This window comes from Ranitomeya imitator, chromosome 3, assembly GCF_032444005.1.
Source record: "Ranitomeya imitator isolate aRanImi1 chromosome 3, aRanImi1.pri, whole genome shotgun sequence".
NCBI lineage: Eukaryota > Metazoa > Chordata > Amphibia > Anura > Dendrobatidae > Ranitomeya > Ranitomeya imitator.
This window is the reverse complement of record NC_091284.1, coordinates 11,997,948-12,018,326: the sequence shown is the minus strand read 5'-3', so window position 1 is coordinate 12,018,326 and position 20,379 is coordinate 11,997,948. Positions and strand designations below refer to the sequence as shown.

The following is a 20,379-nucleotide window of genomic DNA, read 5'->3' as shown; positions in this document are numbered from 1 at the left end:
TTGTTTTTTTTTTTTTTTGGGTTACCTAACTATACTGAGTTACTATATGCATTTCCTGTGTGCTCTTGATGTTGTTTTCATGTTTTTAACTATGTTTTTATGGTCTATGTTGTGTGTTTTGATCTGTGAATAAAATTAGCCTATGTTTATATTTAATTTTGTATTTATTTATTGGGTGTGTGCATTTGTTTACAGTAATACCTTTTTCTTTGGTTTACCTATGAAAAACGCATAGGGCGCAGGTGCCTGCGTTGAGCCGCGTTTTTTTGACGCATGCGCCTTTTGACTAAGGCTAGGGTCACATTGCGTTAGTGCAATTCATTTAGCGCTAGCGGATTGCGCCAACGCAATGTTTTTAATAGGGGCCGCATTTCGGGGTCGCGTTAACGTCCCCGCTCTCGCAGATCCGCGATCTGCGAGAGCGGGGAACGGACCGCGGGCGCGCCTCGGACGCTGCAAGTAGCGTCCGCGGTGCGCCAGGAAACACCGGCACATCGCTAGCGCGTGCCGAACATGGCACGTGCTAGTGCTGCGTGTTCCCATTGCCGTGAATGGGCGTGCTAACGGACGTGTTGCACGGCGTTAATTTCGCCGTGCAACGCTGTCCGTTAGCGCGGTCCCATTAACGCAATGGGAGCCTAGCCTAAATGTATTCTTTTTTGGGGCGTTTTTATCTTCAATTGTATAGGACAACGCATGCGTCAAACAAGGCAAATGTGAACGTAGCCTTATAGAGAATAACACGTTACTACAACCGAGCAGCAGAGGGCGCTGTGCACAAGAGCGAACAATCTGGGGAAACAGCAATGCTGAACACTGTCCTGCTCCACTAGATATTATCCAGGTGTATAATGAGGCCGCACTGTGCAGGGAAACACCGGGAGCCAGGACCGTGGAAAACGCATTTCTATTAAAAAAAAAAAAGAACCGGATCGTGAGAAGAATGAACCAGAAAGAGCCGGCGGACTGCTCATCACAGAAACCACTGCCCTCTAGTGACTGGGAGGAGCGAGTGCAGAAGGCTGTCTCCAGTCACCATGGTAACCAGTCTCCGCCCTCACCACGTTACGTAGTTCCTGTCTGGGGACGTCACTTCCGTCTTCTTCCCAGAGAAGGTGGCTGGCCGCCGCTGCGCAGTGTTCTTAGGAGAAAACGATGTCGCCGACCGCTTTGCTCCGGTTTGCTCGGTTCCCATCCCCCCACGGGAAGCCGCACCCTATGCCCCTCCTACAGGGCGGGGATAAAGGAGGAGTCTGGTGTCCACTAGCTGAAGAACAATCGAGAAGTAAAGCGAAACTGGAGCGGGAGAAAACGGAGGTGAGGGGCGGGGCTGCTGCTCAGGCTCCTCCTCCATATACAGGAGGCCGCGCGCACTGACCCCTCCTCTGTCCGCTCCCCGGTGATGATGGCGCCTGCGCTCCAGACCCCGCTGCTCCCAGGTACCGGCACCCCCAGTGTCATGTATGGCGGTGACCGGCGCTCTGTGTCCCCGGGCAGGTTGTGTACTCCGGAGTCTCCACAGCTTCTGAAACTGACTGCTGCCGAGGGGGGGAGGGGGCGCCACTGACTGCTGCCGAGGGGGGGAGGGGGCGCCACTGACTGCTGCCGAGGGGGGGAGGGGGCGCCACTGACTGCTGCCGAGGGGGGGAGGGGGCGCCACTGACTGCTGCCGAGGGGGGGAGGGGGCGCCACTGACTGCTGCCGAGGGGGGGAGGGGGCGCCACTGACTGCTGCCGAGGGGGGGCGCCACTGACTGCTGCCGAGGGGGGGCGCCACTGACTGCTGCCGAGGGGGCGCCACTGACTGCTGCCGAGAGGGGGCGCCACTGACTGCTGCCGAGAGGGGGCGCCACTGACTGCTGCCGAGAGGGGGCGCCACTGACTGCTGCCGAGGGGGGGCGCCACTGACTGCTGCCGAGAGGGGGCGCCACTGACTGCTGCCGAGAGGGGGCGCCACTGACTGCTGCCGAGAGGGGGCGCCACTGACTGCTGCCGAGAGGGGGCGCCACTGACTGCTGCCGAGAGGGGGCGCCACTGACTGCTGCCGAGAGGGGGCGCCACTGACTGCTGCCGAGAGGGGGCGCCACTGACTGCTGCCGAGGGGGGGCGCCACTGACTGCTGCCGAGGGGGGGCGCCACTGACTGCTGCCGAGGGGGCGCCACTGACTGCTGCCGAGAGGGGGCGCCACTGACTGCTGCCGAGGGGGGGCGCCACTGACTGCTGCCGAGAGGGGGCGCCACTGACTGCTGCCGAGGGGGGGCGCCACTGACTGCTGCCGAGGGGGGGCGCCACTGACTGCTGCCGAGGGGGGGCGCCACTGACTGCTGCCGAGGGGGGGCGCCACTGACTGCTGCCGAGAGGGGGCGCCACTGACTGCTGCCGAGAGGGGGCGCCACTGACTGCTGCCGAGGGGGGGCGCCACTGATTGCTGCCGAGGGGGGAGAGGGGGCGCCACTGACTGCTGCCGAGAGGGGGCGCCACTGACTGCTGCCGAGAGGGGGCGCCACTGACTGCTGCCGAGAGGGGGCGCCACTGACTGCTGCCGAGAGGGGGCGCCACTGACTGCTGCCGAGAGGGGGCGCCACTGACTGCTGCCGAGAGGGGGCGCCACTGACTGCTGCCGAGAGGGGGCGCCACTGACTGCTGCCGAGAGGGGGCGCCACTGACTGCTGCCGAGAGGGGGCGCCACTGACTGCTGCCGAGAGGGGGCGCCACTGACTGCTGCCGAGGGGGGGCGCCACTGACTGCTGCCGAGAGGGGGCGCCACTGACTGCTGCCGAGAGGGGGCGCCACTGACTGCTGCCGAGAGGGGGCGCCACTGACTGCTGCCGAGAGGGGGCGCCACTGACTGCTGCCGAGGGGGGGCGCCACTGACTGCTGCCGAGAGGGGGCGCCACTGACTGCTGCCGAGGGGGGGCGCCACTGACTGCTGCCGAGAGGGGGCGCCACTGACTGCTGCCGAGGGGGGGCGCCACTGACTGCTGCCGAGAGGGGGCGCCACTGACTGCTGCCGAGGGGGGGCGCCACTGACTGCTGCCGAGAGGGGGCGCCACTGACTGCTGCCGAGAGGGGGCGCCACTGACTGCTGCCGAGGGGGGGCGCCACTGATTGCTGCCGAGGGGGGAGAGGGGGCGCCACTGACTGCTGCCGAGAGGGGGCGCCACTGACTGCTGCCGAGGGGGGGCGCCACTGACTGCTGCCGAGGGGGGGCGCCACTGACTGCTGCCGAGAGGGGGCGCCACTGACTGCTGCCGAGGGGGGGCGCCACTGACTGCTGCCGAGAGGGGGCGCCACTGACTGCTGCCGAGGGGGGGCGCCACTGACTGCTGCCGAGAGGGGGCGCCACTGACTGCTGCCGAGAGGGGGCGCCACTGACTGCTGCCGAGAGGGGGCGCCACTGACTGCTGCCGAGAGGGGGCGCCACTGACTGCTGCCGAGGGGGGGCGCCACTGATTGCTGCTGAGGGGGGAGAGGGGGCGCCACTGACTGCTGCCGAGGGGGGGCGCCACTGACTGCTGCCGAGGGGGGGCGCCACTGACTGCTGCCGAGAGGGGGCGCCACTGACTGCTGCCGAGGGGGGGCGCCACTGACTGCTGCCGAGGGGGGGCGCCACTGACTGCTGCCGAGGGGGGGCGCCACTGACTGCTGCCGAGAGGGGGCGCCACTGACTGCTGCCGAGAGGGGGCGCCACTGACTGCTGCCGAGGGGGGGCGCCACTGACTGCTGCCGAGAGGGGGCGCCACTGACTGCTGCCGAGGGGGGGCGCCACTGACTGCTGCCGAGAGGGGGCGCCACTGACTGCTGCCGAGGGGGGGCGCCACTGACTGCTGCCGAGAGGGGGCGCCACTGACTGCTGCCGAGGGGGGGCGCCACTGACTGCTGCCGAGAGGGGGCGCCACTGACTGCTGCCGAGAGGGGGCGCCACTGACTGCTGCCGAGGGGGGGCGCCACTGATTGCTGCCGAGGGGGAGAGGGGGCGCCACTGACTGCTGCCGAGAGGGGGCGCCACTGACTGCTGCCGAGAGGGGGCGCCACTGACTGCTGCCGAGGGGGGGCGCCACTGACTGCTGCCGAGGGGGGGCGCCACTGACTGCTGCCGAGAGGGGGCGCCACTGACTGCTGCCGAGGGGGGGCGCCACTGACTGCTGCCGAGAGGGGGCGCCACTGACTGCTGCCGAGGGGGGGCGCCACTGACTGCTGCCGAGAGGGGGCGCCACTGACTGCTGCCGAGAGGGGGCGCCACTGACTGCTGCCGAGAGGGGGCGCCACTGACTGCTGCCGAGGGGGGGCGCCACTGATTGCTGCCGAGGGGGGAGAGGGGGCGCCACTGACTGCTGCCGAGGGGGGGCGCCACTGACTGCTGCCGAGGGGGGCGCCACTGACTGCTGCCGAGGGGGCGCCACTGACTGCTGCCGAGGGGGGGCGCCACTGACTGCTGCCGAGGGGGGGCGCCACTGACTGCTGCCGAGAGGGGGCGCCACTGACTGCTGCCGAGAGGGGGCGCCACTGACTGCTGCCGAGGGGGGGCGCCACTGACTGCTGCCGAGGGGGGGCGCCACTGACTGCTGCCGAGGGGGCGCCACTGACTGCTGCCGAGAGGGGGCGCCACTGACTGCTGCCGAGGGGGGGCGCCACTGACTGCTGCCGAGAGGGGGCGCCACTGACTGCTGCCGAGGGGGGGCGCCACTGACTGCTGCCGAGAGGGGGCGCCACTGACTGCTGCCGAGAGGGGGCGCCACTGACTGCTGCCGAGGGGGGGCGCCACTGACTGCTGCCGAGGGGGGGCGCCACTGACTGCTGCCGAGGGGGGGCGCCACTGACTGCTGCCGAGAGGGGGCGCCACTGACTGCTGCCGAGGGGGGGCGCCACTGACTGCTGCCGAGGGGGGGCGCCACTGACTGCTGCCGAGGGGGGGCGCCACTGACTGCTGCCGAGGGGGGGCGCCACTGACTGCTGCCGAGAGGGGGCGCCACTGACTGCTGCCGAGGGGGGGCGCCACTGACTGCTGCCGAGAGGGGGCGCCACTGACTGCTGCCGAGAGGGGGCGCCACTGACTGCTGCCGAGGGGGGGCGCCACTGATTGCTGCCGAGGGGGGAGAGGGGGCGCCACTGACTGCTGCCGAGAGGGGGCGCCACTGACTGCTGCCGAGAGGGGGCGCCACTGACTGCTGCCGAGGGGGGGCGCCACTGACTGCTGCCGAGGGGGGGCGCCACTGACTGCTGCCGAGGGGGGGCGCCACTGACTGCTGCCGAGGGGGGGCGCCACTGACTGCTGCCGAGAGGGGGCGCCACTGACTGCTGCCGAGGGGGGGCGCCACTGACTGCTGCCGAGAGGGGGCGCCACTGACTGCTGCCGAGGGGGGGCGCCACTGACTGCTGCCGAGAGGGGGCGCCACTGACTGCTGCCGAGAGGGGGCGCCACTGACTGCTGCCGAGAGGGGGCGCCACTGACTGCTGCCGAGGGGGGGCGCCACTGATTGCTGCCGAGGGGGGAGAGGGGGCGCCACTGACTGCTGCCGAGGGGGGGCGCCACTGACTGCTGCCGAGGGGGGGCGCCACTGACTGCTGCCGAGAGGGGGCGCCACTGACTGCTGCCGAGGGGGGGCGCCACTGACTGCAGCCGAGAGGGGGCGCCACTGACTGCTGCCGAGGGGGGGCGCCACTGACTGCTGCCGAGAGGGGGCGCCACTGACTGCTGCCGAGGGGGGGGCGCCACTGACTGCTGCCGAGAGGGGGCGCCACTGACTGCTGCCGAGAGGGGGCGCCACTGACTGCTGCCGAGAGGGGGCGCCACTGACTGCTGCCGAGAGGGGGCGCCACTGACTGCTGCCGAGAGGGGGCGCCACTGACTGCTGCCGAGAGGGGGCGCCACTGACTGCTGCCGAGAGGGGGCGCCACTGACTGCTGCCGAGGGGGGGCGCCACTGATTGCTGCCGAGGGGGGAGAGGGGGCGCCACTGACTGCTGCCGAGAGGGGGCGCCACTGACTGCTGCCGAGGGGGGGCGCCACTGACTGCTGCCGAGGGGGGGCGCCACTGACTGCTGCCGAGGGGGGGCGCCACTGACTGCTGCCGAGGGGGGGCGCCACTGACTGCTGCCGAGAGGGGGCGCCACTGACTGCTGCCGAGGGGGGGCGCCACTGACTGCTGCCGAGAGGGGGCGCCACTGACTGCTGCCGAGAGGGGGCGCCACTGACTGCTGCCGAGGGGGGGCGCCACTGACTGCTGCCGAGGGGGGGCGCCACTGATTGCTGCCGAGGGGGGAGAGGGGGCGCCACTGACTGCTGCCGAGGGGGGGCGCCACTGACTGCTGCCGAGAGGGGGCGCCACTGACTGCTGCCGAGGGGGGGCGCCACTGACTGCAGCCGAGAGGGGGCGCCACTGACTGCTGCCGAGAGGGGGCGCCACTGACTGCTGCCGAGAGGGGGCGTCACTGACTGCTGCCGAGGGGGGGCGCCACTGATTGCTGCCGAGGGGGGAGAGGGGGCGCCACTGACTGCTGCCGAGAGGGGGCGCCACTGACTGCTGCCGAGAGGGGGCGCCACTGACTGCTGCCGAGAGGGGGCGCCACTGACTGCTGCCGAGAGGGGGCGCCACTGACTGCTGCCGAGAGGGGGCGCCACTGACTGCTGCCGAGAGGGGGCGCCACTGACTGCTGCCGAGAGGGGGCGCCACTGACTGCTGCCGAGGGGGGGCGCCACTGACTGCTGCCGAGAGGGGGCGCCACTGACTGCTGCCGAGAGGGGGCGCCACTGACTGCTGCCGAGGGGGGGCGCCACTGATTGCTGCCGAGGGGGGAGAGGGGGCGCCACTGACTGCTGCCGAGGGGGGGCGCCACTGACTGCTGCCGAGAGGGGGCGCCACTGACTGCTGCCGAGGGGGGGCGCCACTGACTGCAGCCGAGAGGGGGCGCCACTGACTGCTGCCGAGAGGGGGCGTCACTGACTGCTGCCGAGGGGGGGCGCCACTGATTGCTGCCGAGGGGGGAGAGGGGGCGCCACTGACTGCTGCCGAGAGGGGGCGCCACTGACTGCTGCCGAGAGGGGGCGCCACTGACTGCTGCCGAGAGGGGGCGCCACTGACTGCTGCCGAGAGGGGGCGCCACTGACTGCTGCCGAGGGGGGGCGCCACTGATTGCTGCCGAGGGGGGAGAGGGGGCGCCACTGACTGCTGCCGAGAGGGGGGCGCCACTGACTGCTGCCGAGAGGGGGGCGCCACTGATTGCTGCCGAGGGGGGAGAGGGGGCGCCACTGACTGCTGCCGAGAGGGGGGCGCCACTGACTGCTGCCGAGGGGGGGCGCCACTGATTGCTGCCGAGGGGGGAGAGGGGGCGCCACTGACTGCTGCCGAGAGGGGGCGCCACTGACTGCTGCCAAGAGGGGGCGCCACTGACTGCTGCCGAGGGGGGGCGCCACTGACTGCTGCCGAGGGGGGGCGCCACTGACTGCTGCCGAGGGGGGGCGCCACTGACTGCTGCCGAGGGGGGGCGCCACTGACTGCTGCCGAGGGGGGGCGCCACTGACTGCTGCCGAGGGGTGGCGCCACTGACTGCTGCCGAGGGGGGGCGCCACTGACTGCTGCCGAGGGGGGGCGCCACTGACTGCTGCCGAGGGGGGGCGCCACTGACTGCTGCCGAGGGGGGGCGCCACTGACTGCTGCCGAGGGGGGGCGCCACTGACTGCTGCCGAGGGGGGGCGCCACTGACTGCTGCCGAGGGGGGGCGCCACTGACTGCTGCCGAGGGGGGGCGCCACTGACTGCTGCCGAGGGGGGGCGCCACTGACTGCTGCCGAGGGGGGGCGCCACTGACTGCTGCCGAGGGGGGGCGCCACTGACTGCTGCCGAGGGGGGGCGCCACTGACTGCTGCCGAGGGGGGGCGCCACTGACTGCTGCCGAGGGGGGGCGCCACTGACTGCTGCCGAGGGGGGGCGCCACTGACTGCTGCCGAGGGGGGGCGCCACTGACTGCTGCCGAGGGGGGGCGCCACTGACTGCTGCCGAGGGGGGGCGCCACTGACTGCTGCCGAGGGGGGGCGCCACTGACTGCTGCCGAGGGGGGGCGCCACTGACTGCTGCCGAGGGGGGGCGCCACTGACTGCTGCCGAGGGGGGGCGCCACTGACTGCTGCCGAGGGGGGGCGCCACTGACTGCTGCCGAGGGGGGGCGCCACTGACTGCTGCCGAGGGGGGGCGCCACTGACTGCTGCCGAGGGGGGGCGCCACTGACTGCTGCCGAGGGGGGGCGCCACTGACTGCTGCCGAGGGGGGGCGCCACTGACTGCTGCCGAGGGGGGGCGCCACTGACTGCTGCCGAGGGGGGACGCCACTGACTGCTGCCGAGGGGGGGCGAGGGGACGCCACTGACTGCTGCCGAGGGGGGGCGAGGGGACGCCACTGACTGCCGTGGATAATGTAGAGGTTGAAAACATTTGCTGATTTGTAAAATAAGAAAGACAGACGGTCCTCACCCCCCACTACATGCTCCCCTGCACTAACCGGAGGGGGAGGTCAGCTGATGAGGTAGTCATTCTTGACTCCTGGACTGGTTGATATGTCGGCCATGGCTACCTGCGCCCGGCTCTGGGGATATAAGGAGATAATTTGAAGGACTCTGCAGCGCTCACGAGCCTTAGACCAGCCGGGGCCGAGTGTGATCCACGGGTCTCTTAACCAGCGGGAAGCAGAAGATCATCTGTAGATTGAAGCCTTTTAGTTATTTTCTGTCCTCTCACACTTATATTATTATTTTCCACACATGTGCATCACCTTATTTTTTTCTTTCCATTTTTCTTATATTTGCTGTACCAATTATATTAAAGCCTAAAACTTTGGGTCCTGACGAGCGGTAAAGAATCCTCAGCCTTTCAGAGCGTGTATTGGACTTTTAACCCCTTCACTGCTTATGTCGTATATTTTGGTATGGACTGTAAGACTCATGCTGGTGTGGTAGTTGGAGGCAGGTATATATCGCCCAGGTGTTTGTCCTATGTGAATTAGGCCACTCAGTATCTTCAGGGTGCTAATGGGTTAATGATTGCAGGAATAAAAGATGACCAGCTGGGTGTTTCCAGTGTCTGCCTGGGGCACACAGATTGCCTGCCTGTGTGAGACAAACGTGAGTGAAGAGCTCTGCTCAAGACCTGTGTGATGTTAGCTGGGTGGGAGAAGCCCCCCCAGTTGTTGAGATAGCAACGTATTTGTTTAGTTAGTGCCGGACAGGCTAGGATTTATTTTTATGTTTTGTTTTTTGGGTTGCTTTCACGTTAATAAATCTGACCTGAGGTCAGCCTGCTCAGAAACCTGCTGTACGCCTCAGATTCAATGCACAAACCACGTGACCTTTGACCCCAGCAAAGGCGATCCCAGAGTGTTTTGTCACATTGTGGTGGTGAACGCGGGCATACCGTGGCACAGGCGACAGCATGGAAGACGTGGTGAAAGCCTTAGTACAGTCCACTGCCGTACAGCAGCAGGCCACTGCCGCACAGCACGAAGCTAATCGCTTGATGGCCGCACAGCTGAAGGAGTTACTGGACATGACGGTTGCAGACCGCCAACTTCTCCAACAGGTGGCGCAGCGCCTGGTGAGCATGCCTGACGCTGACCCGGAAGCAGAGTCCAGAAGGATCCATGTGAGTCGACACTGGCAAAAGCTGACTGCAGAAGATGACGTCGAGGCATACCTGACAACGTTTGAGCGGACGGCGTTGAGAGAGAAGTGGCCGAAGGCACGATGGGCCGATTTGATTGCCCCGTTTCTCTCCGGCGAGGCCCAAAAAGCTTACGATGATTTGGACCCGGAGGTCGCTCAGGACTTTGAGAAGCTGAAAGCTGAGATCCTGGCCCGGCTGGGTGTGACGACGGCTGTCCGGGCACAGAGGGTACATCAGTGGACATACCAGCAAGATAAACCGGCGCAGTCTCAGATGTTCGACCTGATCTACTTAACAAAGAAATGGCTGCAACCCGAGGTACTGACAATACCCGAAATAATCCAGCGGGTTGTCCTGGACAAGTACCTGAGAGTACTACCCCCAGCGCTGAAAAGGTGGGTAAGCCAAGGAAATCCCACGACAGCGGATCAACTTGTGGAGTTGGTCGAGCGTTATTCCGTGGCAGAAGGACTTCCCGACGACACCGCCAGCCCCCGGTCTGTGCCTCCTCCTCGTGGAACCGGTAAGACTGTTCCAGGGACCACGGGTGAAGGAAAATCGCTTAAAACTGTGGGGGAGGAGTCCGGGACTGCTCGCACTCCGAGACCAAGAGTATTGGACGGTGGTCTCAGTAGGGGACCTGTTAGGTGTTTCCGCTGCCATGAGAAGGGTCATGTTTCTGCGAACTGTCCTGTTACCGCTGAATCCATGCAGTGCGACGTTATAGACTCTAGAAAACGCATGTCTTTGGTTACACAGCTAGTGAGTGTGAATGCGGGTCAAAATGATACAGTGAAACACCTGTGTGAATTATCTGTTGATGGGAAAAATGTTGTGGCATTACTAGACTCTGGAAGTGTGGTGACTCTGGTGAAAGCTAGTCTGGTGGCACTTCCGTCTGGTCCGTCTGACAAGTTTTCTGTGACGTGTGTGCATGGTGACACCCGCTCGTACTTAACAGCGGTCATATGGGTTTCTACTCCCTATGGGTCAGTGCAGCACAAAGTGGGACTCGTTCCCGCATTGTTACAGGATGTAATCCTGGGCAGGGATTTTCCCTATTTCTGGCAGTTGTGGGAGAATCAGTTGCTCCTTCACGGTAGCTGTACCCGTGAATCTTCTCCCATGCCATCTGGAGGTCCCGAGTCCCTAGAGGAGACCCCACAGGAAGATGTTGCTGGGGAGGTTAATGAATCTAACCTTCAGTACCCCTTCTCCGTCATGGCAGGGGAAACAGAGGAAACTGAGGAACCTCAGCGAGAGGCGGAGGCAGACAGCCATCCGGCACCCTGCCTGCCAGATTTGGGAGTCCAGGTGGATGACTTCCACAGCGAGCAAATGAAAGATCCTACCCTAACTCCGGCTAGGAAAAATGTAAAAATGATAGATGGGGTACCCGTAGAACCTGACACTAGGCTAGCGTACCCGTATATGGTTCTTGAAAATGATTTGCTCTACCAGGTAGAAAAAAAAGGGGAAGACACAGTGCAACGGTTAGTGGTACCCAAACCTTATCGGCGGAAGGTACTGGATTTGGCCCACGGACATATAATGGGGGGACATCTGGGGGTACAGAAAACCACAGAAAGGATATTGCATTGTTTTGTGTGGCCTGGAATACATTATGATGTGCGTAACTATTGTGAGTCCTGTCCAGAGTGCCAAATCGCGGCCCATAAATCTCAGTTCCGTAGCCCTTTGGTACCCCTTCCTATCATCGGGGTCCCTTTTGAGAGAATTGGGATGGATTTGGTTGGGCCCCTTCCCCGATCCGCACGTGGGCACCAACATATCCTCGTCATCATGGACTATGCCACTCGTTACCCGGAAGCCGTCCCTTTGCGTAACACAGCTACCAAGACGAACGCCAAGGAATTGGTACAAGTGTTTAGTCGGGTGGGAATTCCAAAACAGATACTCACCGACCAGGGGACTCCCTTTATGTCGAGGGTAATGAAGGAGCTCTGCAGGCTCTTACAAATAGACCCGTTGTGTACGTCTGTCTATCACCCTCAAACAGATGGCCTGGTTGAGCGCTTCAACAAAACCTTAAAACAGATGCTCCGGAAGGCGATAGACAAAGATGGGAAGAACTGGGATTACTTGTTACCCTATTTGCTGTTTGCCATTAGGGAAGTTCCCCAGTCTTCCACAGGGTTTTCGCCTTTCATAGTAACATAGTAACATAGTTAGTAAGGCCGAAAAAAGACATTTGTCCATCCAGTTCAGCCTATATTCCATCATAATAAATAACCAGATCTACGTCCTTCTACAGAACCTAATAATTGTATGATACAATATTGTTCTGCTCCAGGAAGACATCCAGGCCTCTCTTGAACCCCTCGACTGAGTTCGCCATCACCACCTCCTCAGGCAAGCAATTCCAGATTCTCACTGCCCTAACAGTAAAGAATCCTCTTCTATGTTGGTGGAAAAACCTTCTCTCCTCCAGACGCAAAGAATGCCCCCTTGTGCCCGTCACCTTCCTTGGTATAAACAGATCCTCAGCGAGATATTTGTATTGTCCCCTTATATACTTATACATGGTTATTAGATCGCCCCTCAGTCGTCTTTTTTCTAGACTAAATAATCCTAATTTCGCTAATCTATCTGGGTATTGTAGTTCTCCCATCCCCTTTATTAATTTTGTTGCCCTCCTTTGTACTCTCTCTAGTTCCATTATATCCTTCCTGAGCACCGGTGCCCAAAACTGGACACAGTACTCCATGTGCGGTCTAACTAGGGATTTGTACAGAGGCAGTATAATGCTCTCATCATGTGTATCCAGACCTCTTTTAATGCACCCCATGATCCTGTTTGCCTTGGCAGCTGCTGCCTGGCACTGGCTGCTCCAGGTAAGTTTATCATTAACTAGGATCCCCAAGTCCTTCTCCCTGTCAGATTTACCCAGTGGTTTCCCGTTCAGTGTGTAATGGTGATATTGATTCCCTCTTCCCATGTGTATAACCTTACATTTATCATTGTTAAACCTCATCTGCCACCTTTCAGCCCAAGTTTCCAACTTATCCAGATCCATCTGTAGCAGAATACTATCTTCTCTTGTATTAACTGCTTTACATAGTTTTGTATCATCTGCAAATATCGATATTTTACTGTGTAAACCTTCTACCAGATCATTAATGAATATGTTGAAGAGAACAGGTCCCAATACTGACCCCTGCGGTACCCCACTGCTCACAGCGACCCAGTTAGAGACTATACCATTTATAACCACCCTCTGCTTTCTATCACTAAGCCAGTTACTAACCCATTTACACACATTTTCCCCCAGACCAAGCATTCTCATTTTGTGTACTAACCTCTTGTGCGGCACGGTATCAAACGCTTTGGAAAAATCGAGATATACCACGTCCAATGACTCACCGTGGTCCAGTCTATAGCTTACCTCTTCATAAAAACTGATTAGATTGGTTTGACAGGAGCGATTTCTCATAAACCCATGCTGATATGGAGTTAAACAGTTATTCTCATTGAGATAATCCAGAATAACATCCCTCAGAAACCCTTCAAATATTTTACCAACAATAGAGGTTAGACTTACTGGCCTATAATTTCCAGGTTCACTTTTAGAGCCCTTTTTGAATATTGGCACCACATTTGCTATGCGCCAGTCCTGCGGAACAGACCCTGTCGCTATAGAGTCACTAAAAATAAGAAATAATGGTTTATCTATTACATTACTTAGTTCTCTTAGTACTCGTGGGTGTATGCCATCCGGACCCGGAGATTTATCTATTTTAATCTTATTTAGCCGGTTTCGCACCTCTTCTTGGGTTAGATTGGTGACCCTTAATATAGGGTTTTCATTGTTTCTTGGGATTTCACCTAGCATTTCATTTTCCACCGTGAATACCGTGGAGAAGAAGGTGTTTAATATATTAGCTTTTTCCTCGTCATCTACAACCATTCTTTCCTCACTATTTTTTAAGGGGCCTACATTTTCAGTTTTTATTCTTTTACTATTGATATAGTTGAAGAACAGTTTGGGATTAGTTTTACTCTCCTTAGCAATGTGCTTCTCTGTTTCCTTTTTGGCAGCTTTAATTAGTTTTTTAGATAAAGTATTTTTCTCCCTATAGTTTTTTAGAGCTTCAATGGTGCCATCCTGCTTTAGTAGTGCAAATGCTTTCTTTTTACTGTTAATTGCCTGTCTTACTTCTTTGTTTAGCCACATTGGGTTTTTCCTATTTCTAGTCCTTTTATTCCCACAAGGTATAAACCGCTTACACTGCCTATTTAGGATGTTCTTAAACATTTCCCATTTATTATCTGTATTCTCATTTCTGAGGATATTGTCCCAGTCTACCAGATTAAGGGCATCTCTAAGCTGTTCAAACTTTGCCTTCCTAAAGTTGAATGTTTTTGTGACTCCCTGACAAGTCCCCCTAGTGAAAGACAGGTGAAACTGTACAATATTGTGGTCGCTATTTCCTAGATGCCCGACCACCTGCAGATTTGTTATTCTGTCAGGTCTATTAGATAGTATTAGGTCTAAAAGTGCTGCTCCTCTGGTTGGATTCTGCACCAATTGTGAAAGATAATTTTTCTTGGTTATTAGCAGAAACCTGTTGCCTTTATGGGTTTCACAGGTTTCTGTTTCCCAGTTAATATCCGGGTAGTTAAAGTCCCCCATAACCAGGACCTCATTATGGGTTGCAGCTTCATCTATCTGCTTTAGAAGTAGACTTTCCATGGTTTCTGTTATATTTGGGGGTTTGTAACAGACCCCAATGAGAATTTTGTTACCATTTTTCCCTCCATGAATTTCAACCCATATGGACTCGACATCCTCATTCCCTTCGCTAATATCCTCCCTTAAAGTGGACTTTAGACAAGACTTTACATAGAGACAAACCCCTCCTCCTCTCCGATTTTTACGATCCTTTCTAAACAGACTGTAACCCTGTAAGTTAACTGCCCAGTCATAGCTTTCATCTAACCATGTCTCGGTTATTCCCACTATGTCAAAGTTACCTGTAGATATTTCTGCTTCTAGTTCTTCCATCTTGTTTGTCAGGCTTCTGGCGTTTGCGAGCATGCAGTTTAGAGGATTTTGTTTTGTTCCAATCTCCTCGCTGTGGATTGTTTTAGAAATGTTCTTACCTCCCTTCTGAGTATGTTTTCCTGGGTCGTCTTTGTTCGAGTCTGTTTTTCTTCCCGTCCCCTCTTCTTCTAGTTTAACGCCCTCCTGATGAGTGTAGCGAGTCTTCTGGCGAATGTGTGTTTCCCAGGTTTGTTGAGGTGTAGTCCGTCTCTGGCGAGGAGTCCATCATACCAGTAATTCACACCGTGGTCCAGGAATCCAAATCCTTGTTGTCTGCACCATCGTCTTAGCCAGTTGTTTGCATCAAGGATCCTGTTCCATCTCCTGGTGCCATGCCCGTCTACTGGAAGGATAGAAGAAAAAACTACCTGTGCATCCAGTTCCTTTACTTTCTTCCCCAACTCTTCAAAGTCCTTGCAGATTGTCGGTAGGTCCTTCCTTGCCGTGTCATTGGTGCCAACATGTATCAGAAGAAATGGGTGGACGTCCTTGGAGCTGAAGAGCTTTGGTATCCTATCGGTCACATCCTTGATCATCGCACCTGGAAGGCAGCATACTTCTCTTGCAGTTATGTCCGGTCTGCAGATGGCTGCTTCGGTGCCTCTCAGTAGTGAGTCTCCCACCACCACCACTCTTCGTTGCTTCTTGGCTGTACTTTTTGCTGTCACTTGTTGCTGTGTGCCCTTTTCTTTTTTGCTTGCTGGTATTGCTTCATTCTTAGGTGTGCCATCTTCATCCTCTACAAAGATTTGATATCGGTTCTTCAGTTGTGTGGTTGGTGATTTCTCCATGGTCTTCTTGCTTCTTTTGGTCACATGCTTCCACTCATCTGCTTTTGGAGGTTCTCTGACACTTTTTGCACCTTCTGTGACCAGTAGAGATGCTTCTGTTCTGTCTAGAAAGTCTTCATTCTCTTTGATGAGTTTCAAAGTTGCTATTCTTTCTTCCAGACCCCGCACCTTTTCTTCTAAAAGGGCCACTAGTCTACACTTCTGACAGGTGAAATTGGATTCTTCTTCTGGTCGATCTGTGAACATGTAGCACATGCTGCAGCTCACCATGTAGGTTGTCACATCTGCCATGTTGCTCCTAGATCCTGCTGACTTGCTGTGTGTTTTCCTTCTTGTGTAATCTACTCAGCCAAGCTCTCTTGCAATAATGTCCTACAGGCAAAAATTCGGCGCGCGGTTTGGTGATGCTTTCGAAGCAGCTGGTCCCGGCTGTACCCAACGATCTTCTAGCTTAGGGAGACTTCGCTTCTCCAGAAGGCACCTGGAATATGCAAATTAGCCTCCTGAAGCTTGAATCCCTGGTTTGGTGATGCTTTCGAAGCAGCTGGTCCCGGCTGTACCCAACGATCTTCTAGCTTAGGGAGACTTCGCTTCTCCCAGAAGGCACCTGGAATATGCAAATTAGCCTCCTGAAGCTTGAATCCCTGGTTTGGTGATGCTTTCGAAGCAGCTGGTCCCGGCTGTACCCAACGATCTTCTAGCTTAGGGAGACTTCGCTTCTCCCAGAAGGCACCTGGAATATGCAAATTAGCCTCCTGAAGCTTGAATCCCTGGTTTGGTGATGCTTTCGAAGCAGCTGGTCCCGGCTGTACCCAACGATCTTCTAGCTTAGGGAGACTTCGCTTCTCCAGAAGGCACCTGGAATATGCAAATTAGCCTCCTGAAGCTTGAATCCCTGGTTTGGTGATGCTTTCGAAGCAGCTGGTCCCGGCTGTACCCAACGATCTTCTAGCTTAGGGAGACTTCGCTTCTCCCAGAAGGCACCTGGAATATGCAAATTACCCTCCTGAAGCTTGAATCCCTGGTTTGGTGATGCTTTCGAAGCAGCTGGTCCCGGCTGTACCCAACGATCTTCTAGCTTAGGGAGACTTCGCTTCTCCCAGAAGGCACCTGGAATATGCAAATTAGCCTCCTGAAGCTTGAATCCCTGGTTTGGTGATGCTTTCGAAGCAGCTGGTCCCGGCTGTACCCAACAATCTTCTAGCTTAGGGAGACTTCGCTTCTCCCAGAAGGCACCTGGAATATGCAAATTAGCCTCCTGAAGCTTGAATCCCTGGTTTGGTGATGCTTTCGAAGCAGCTGGTCCCGGCTGTACCCAACGATCTTCTAGCTTAGGGAGACTTCGCTTCTCCCAGAAGGCACCTGGAATATGCAAATTAGCCTCCTGAAGCTTGAAGCCCTGGTTTCGAACTGTTGTACGCCCGTCGTCCCCGGGGACTGCTGGACGTCGCAAAGGAAACCTGGGAAGGTCAAGTCACTCCCTTTAAAACGGTGATCGACCATGTAACACAAATGCAGGATCGTATTGCCGCTGTCATGCCCATTGTTAGGGACCATATGTTACAGGCCCAGGGAGCACAGAGGCAAAGTTATGATAGAGGCGCTAAGGTCCGTACATTTGCACCCGGCGATAGGGTGTTGGTCCTAATCCCTACGGTGGATAGTAAATTCCTGGCGAAATGGCAGGGCCCATTTGAGGTCCGAGAAAGAGTTGGTGAAGTGAACTATAAAGTGTACCAGCCGGGTAAGAGAAAACCGGAACAGATTTATCATGTGAATCTGATAAAATCCTGGAAAGACCGCTCTGCCCTAACGGCGGATCTGCCCCGTCCGGTTTGTTCACCTACTGTACCAGAGGTGCAGGTTGCTGAGACTCTCTCAGAACGACAAAAATCTGAGGTTAAGCAATTTTTGTTACAGAACCGACAGTTTTTCTCCGAAAAACCTGGCCGGACTAAGTTGGTGAAACATGAAATTGTCACAGAGCCTGGCGTCACTGTTCATGTGAAGCCCTACCGGATTCCGGAAGCCCGCCGTGAAGCCGTCTCCCGGGAAGTGATGGCAATGTTGGACTTAGGAGTCATTGAGGAGTCGCACAGCGCCTGGTCCAGTCCAATTGTGTTGATACCTAAACCGGATGGCTCCATCCGGTTTTGTAATGACTTTAGGAAACTGAATGCAGTTTCTAAATTTGATGCGTACCCTATGCCCCGGGTCGATGAGTTGATCGACCGGCTTGGTAAAGCCCGATACATTACGACCCTGGATTTAACAAAGGGGTACTGGCAGATTCCTCTGGCCGAGGCGGCCAGAGAGAAGACGGCCTTTGCTACACCGGAAGGTCTGTTCCAGTATGTCTATATGCCGTTTGGACTTCACGGAGCTCCCGCAACGTTCCAGAGATTGATGGATCGAGTCTTGAGGCCTCACAGACAGTACGCTTCTGCCTACCTGGATGACATCGTAATTTACAGCATGGACTGGGAAACTCATCTCCAGAAGGTACAAGCGGTGATTGATGACCTGCGAGATGCAGGTTTAACGGCAAACCCCAAGAAATGCCACATCGGGCTTGAAGAAGCCCGATACTTGGGCTACGTGATTGGCCGAGGAGTGGTTAAACCCCAGATCGACAAAATACAGGCAATTCAGGGCTGGCCACAACCAGTGAACAAGAAACAAGTGCAGGCTTTCCTGGGGATTGCCGGCTATTATCGCCGGTTCATACCCAATTTTGCAGCCATGGCTACTCCCTTGACGGATCTTACCAAGGGGAAGGGTTCCGTCATGGTAAAATGGACCTCAGCTGCTGAAGAGGCCTTCCACAGCCTGAAACGGGCTTTGTGCTCTCAGCCCGTACTAGTGACTCCTGATTTCAGCAGCGAGTTTGTGGTACAAACTGATGCCTCTGATACTGGTGTCGGAGCTGTACTTTCCCAGGTGAGGGACGGAGTCGAACACCCGGTCCTCTATCTCAGTCGGAAACTGAATGTACATGAGCAGAGGTATGCGGTGGTTGAAAAAGAGTGCCTAGCCATTAAGTGGGCTCTCGACTCCCTCAAGTATTACCTAGCCGGTAGGAAGTTTAGGCTGGTCACAGACCATGCCCCTCTCAAGTGGATGCACCTCCACAAAGACCGTAATAGTCGGGTAACCCGGTGGTTCCTTGCCCTGCAGGCTTACTCTTTTACGGTGGAGCACCGACCTGGGGTGCAGATGGGGAACGCCGATGCCCTATCCCGAGTGCACTGTTTCAAAAGTGTTCTTGCTCGACCGGAGTGGTCTGAGCAAGGGGGGGGATATGTAAGACTCATGCTGGTGTGGTAGTTGGAGGCAGATATATATCGCCCAGGTGTTTGTCCTATGTGAATTAGGCCACTCAGTATCTTCAGGGAGCTAATGGGTTAATGATTGCAGGAATAAAAGATGACCAGCTGGGTGTTTCCAGTGTCTGCCTGGGGCACACAGATTGCCTGCCTGTGTGAGACAAACGTGAGTGAAGAGCTCTGCTCAAGACCTGTGTGATGTTAGCTGGATGGGAGAAGCCCCCCCAGTTGTTGAGATAGCAACGTATTTGTTTAGTTAGTGCCGGACAGGCTAGGATTTATTTTTATGTTTTGTTTTTTTGTGTTGCTTTCACGTTAATAAATCTGACCTGATGTCAGCCTGCTCAGAAAACCTGCTGTACGCCTCAGATTCAATGCACAAACCACGTGACCTTTGACCCCAGCAAAGGCGATCCCAGAGTGTTTTGTCACAGGACTCTCACGTTGAGTCCCATCCGCCATCTGTCCCGACACATGACGGCTGATCTTGATTTGCCTTAACAGCATAGCTCCACCCGCGGCTGTTAACCAGTGAAGTCCCGCTGTCAATCACTTTACTGTGGGATTTAACATGGAAGTGTGTTATTCATCCCACCAATTGGCACCCCTGTCATATGATAGGGGGTCACTGATGGGCTGTCATTACGATCCTCCTGTGATTGGCGGCCAGTCTTCGTCATTCATAGATTACATTTCTGCTATACGGAGCAGTGCTGATGATCTGTTATTTATGTATATACAGCTGAAACCAGACGTTTCCATCCAGTATATATAAAGACTGCCGCCACCACCACATTACAATATGAGGCGATCAAAACATCACATCTGCCCAAAATGGCATCCATAAAAATGTCAGTTTAGGGCTCAAAAAATAAGCTCTCGCCAATCCCCAAATCCCGAAGACTGAAACTGTTCAAGGTATCAGAAAATGGCGACCAAAGCAAAAATGTTGTTTTACATCCAAATATCCACTTTTTTTTTTTCACCACTTAAAAACCCACAAACTATCCATGTTTGGCTTCTCCATGCTCCTACTAACCTGGAGAATCCTATTGCCAGGTCAGTTGTGCCAAATTGTGAACGTGATAAATTTAAAAAAAATGCTAATAACAACCCTTTTCTTTTTTGCAATTTTACCGCATTTCGAATTATTTTCCCCCCCGTTTTCCAGTGCTTCACATGATAAAATGAATGGTGTAATGGTTGCCCGATCGGTCCTCTCTCCTGCGCTGCCCCTTGCGTCCTCTGTCCTGCGCTGCCCCTTGCGTCCTCTCTCCTGCGCTGCCCCTTGCGTCCTCTCTCCTGCGCTGCCCCTTGCGTCCTCTCTCCTGCGCTGCCCCTTGCGTCCTCTGTCCTGCGCTGCCCCTTGCGTCCTCTGTCCTGCGCTGCCCCTTGCGTCCTCTGTCCTGCGCTGCCCCTTGCGTCCTCTGTCCTGCGCTTTCCTTTACGTGACTCTGCTGAGCGCTCGTTCGGGTGGGCGCCACAAAACCTCTGTCAAGCAATGAAGCAGAGCGGCAGCGCAGGAGCGGAGCTGTTGGGTCAGTAACA

General features: G+C 57.2%; 1 protein-coding gene across 4 annotated transcripts in view; it reads left to right on the top strand.

Moving 5' to 3' along the window:
- The window catches only part of LOC138672485 (RNA polymerase-associated protein LEO1-like), a 233,266-nt gene that overhangs the window by 185,367 nt on the left and 27,520 nt on the right, over nt 1-20,379 (top strand). Inside the window, exon 1 of one of the 4 annotated variants that reach the window (XM_069760498.1) lies at nt 1,114-1,317. The exons of 2 other annotated variants lie outside the window; for them this stretch is intronic. Coding sequence is in view for 1 of the 2 variants with exons in the window: in XM_069760497.1 (XP_069616598.1) it covers nt 1,403-1,439 (37 nt within the window). In the remaining variant the exon portion in view is untranslated. Of the gene's footprint in view, nt 1-1,113; nt 1,440-20,379 lie in introns of those variants that run through there. One more of the 4 variants, XM_069760497.1, reaches the window with a different exon arrangement.